At 39.2% G+C, this 2,380-nt stretch overlaps 1 protein-coding gene across 1 annotated transcript; it reads left to right on the forward strand.

Moving 5' to 3' along the window:
- Nucleotides 1-322: 322 nt before the first annotated feature.
- LOC138878526 (uncharacterized) lies at nt 323-1,642 on the forward strand. Its single transcript, XM_070158213.1, has 2 exons — nt 323-409; nt 1,211-1,642. Exons 1-2 carry the CDS (start codon nt 323-325, stop codon nt 1,640-1,642), a joined length of 519 nt encoding a protein of 172 aa, XP_070014314.1.
- The last annotated feature ends 738 nt before the right edge of the window (nt 1,643-2,380 follow it).

Consider the following 2,380-nt stretch of genomic DNA (forward strand, 5'->3'; position numbering starts at 1 on the left):
TAGATATGTAAGCTAATGGAGGTTTATATTGACAACATGTTAGTTAAATCTCTTAATGCAGGAGAATATTTAAAACATGTCCAAGAAACATTTGACATTCTGAGAAAATACAACATGAAATGCAACCTGGAGAAGTGCGCTTTAGGAGTTGGTTCCGATTAATTATTAGGATTTTAGGTCTCTCAAAGAGGAATCAAAGTAAACCCGACAAAGTCATAGCCAGCGAGGATATATCGGACCAGTTAACAAGTTTGGAGGAGGTACAGAGATTGACCGGTAGACTGGCGGCTCTCAGCAGGTTTATCTCGAGGTCTTCGGAGAAATGGCATCACTTCTTTTCACTTTTGAAAAAGAAGAACAATTTCGTGTGGACTCTGGAATGCCAATAAGAGTTGAAAGATCTAAAAAGGTACTTATCTAGTTCTCAGTTGCTATCAAAACCAATATAAGGTAAGCAATTATTAATTTATTTAGCGGTCTCGGAAGTGACGGAAAGCGTTGTTCTAGTCCGGGAAGAAGAAAGTATGCAATTTCCTATTTTTTGTGTAAGTAAAGTTCTATCGGGAGCGGAGACACGTTATCCGCACCTTGAAAAGTTGGCTCTAGATCTCGTAGTCACCTCTCGAAAGCTTAGGCCCTATTTTCAATGTCACCATATAGCCATTTTGACAGCATTTCCCTTGAGGAATCTCCTTCATTAACCTAAGTTATCGGGTCTTTGGCTAAATGGACAGTCGAAGTCAGTGAATTCAACATTAAATACAAGCCCAAGACTGCAATCAAGTCATAAGTTTTTGCCGAATTTGTGGTTGACTTTAGTCCGGTATTAATGCCTTTAGCTGCTAAAGAAGCAGTGTTGGTATTGGGAACAGTATCAGGTGTTTGGACCTTGTTTACGGATGGAGCTTTTAATGTAAAAGGGTCCGATCTCGGGGTATTATTAATCACTCCATTGGAAGAAATCCTGAGACACGCCATTAGAACTGTGCCATTAACTAACAATGAAGCTGAGTATGAGGGTTTGGTTGCAAGACTTGAATTAGCTCGGGGACTTGGCTCCGAGGTGATCGAGATTAAATGCAACTCCCAGCTGGTAGTGAATCAAGTATATACAATTTTTGACACCAAGGAGGAGTGCATGCAACAATACTTGAATAAGGTTCAAGTATTGCTTCCCCAGTTCAAGGAATGGTTGATTATAAATATTTAGAGGGAAGAAAACGTAGAAGAAGATGAATTGGCCAATTTGAGGTCATCCATGAAAATTAAAGGGACTGATTCCAGTGCAGTCGTTCAATTGTTGCATTCGGTTTTGGATGTGGACGACTATTATAAAGTTAACTCAACCAACGTAATTTGGGATTGGAGAAATGAGTTAATAAAATATTTAAGGCATGACAAATTGCCTGAAGACCAGAAAGCATCTTGGGCACTGTGGACTAAGGAAGCTCGTTACTGCCTTGTTGGCAGTCAATTGTACAGGAGGTCATTCCAAGGACCATTGGCTTGGTGTTTAGGGACATTAGTGGCTGATTACGTGATGAGAGAAGTTCATGAAGAAGTGTGTGAGAATCACACCGACGTAGAATCATTTATTCTCAAATTGATAAAAGTTAGTTATTACTGGCCCCGAATAGAGTAAGACACGAGGACATTTGTACAAAAGGATTCAACGCTTATCATCTGCCAAACTCAAGAGAAATTTAAAACAAAATATGAAAAACTTTTGACATACCATGCTTATCTTGAAAAGCTCACTGAGCAATTCAAGAAAATCAGTTACTCTTATGATAAGTGTCAACGTCATGCACAATTAGTGCATCAACCGGTGGAACTTTTTCATTCAGTGGTGTCACCATGGCCATTCATGAAATGGGGAATGGACATAGTAGGTCCCTAACCCCAAGGATCCGATAAGGTAAAATTTCTTTTGGTTTTAACTGACTATTTTACTAAATGGGTTGAAGCAGGTGCTTACCAAATATTGGAGAACGAGAGATAATTAATTTTATATGAGATCAGATCATCTGTTAGTTTGGAATACCAAAAGAAATTACTTGTGACAATGGGCCACAATGTATAAGTTCCAAAGTCACAAAGTTTTTGGAAGGATTAAAGATCAAATGAATCACATCTTCACCATACCACTAAAGTGCTAATGGATAGGTAGAGTCAACGAACAAGGTAGTAATCCAATACATTAAAATGAAGTTAGAACATGCTAAAGGCAAGTGCCTAGATGAGCTACCGGGTATATTTTGGGCATATTGAACCACAGCGAAATCGAGCAAGGGTGAAATAACCTTCTCACTTGTATATGCTTCGAAGAATGTGATTCCGGTGGAGGTTGGGTGTTATAACCCCAAACCCGGACCCGGTC

The sequence above is a fragment of the Nicotiana sylvestris genome, chromosome 9, assembly GCF_000393655.2.
Source record: "Nicotiana sylvestris chromosome 9, ASM39365v2, whole genome shotgun sequence".
In the NCBI taxonomy this organism is placed as follows: Eukaryota; Viridiplantae; Streptophyta; class Magnoliopsida; order Solanales; family Solanaceae; genus Nicotiana; species Nicotiana sylvestris.

Excerpts from the sequence above, each read along its gene's own strand:
- LOC138878526 (XM_070158213.1), top strand. The coding sequence starts at position 323 with ATGGCATCACTTCTTTTCACTTTTGAAAAAGAAGAACAATTTCGTGTG. Across the intron at positions 410-1,210 it reads GAGTTGAAAGATCTAAAAAG|AGGGAAGAAAACGTAGAAGA; the intron begins GTACTTATCTAG and ends ATAAATATTTAG.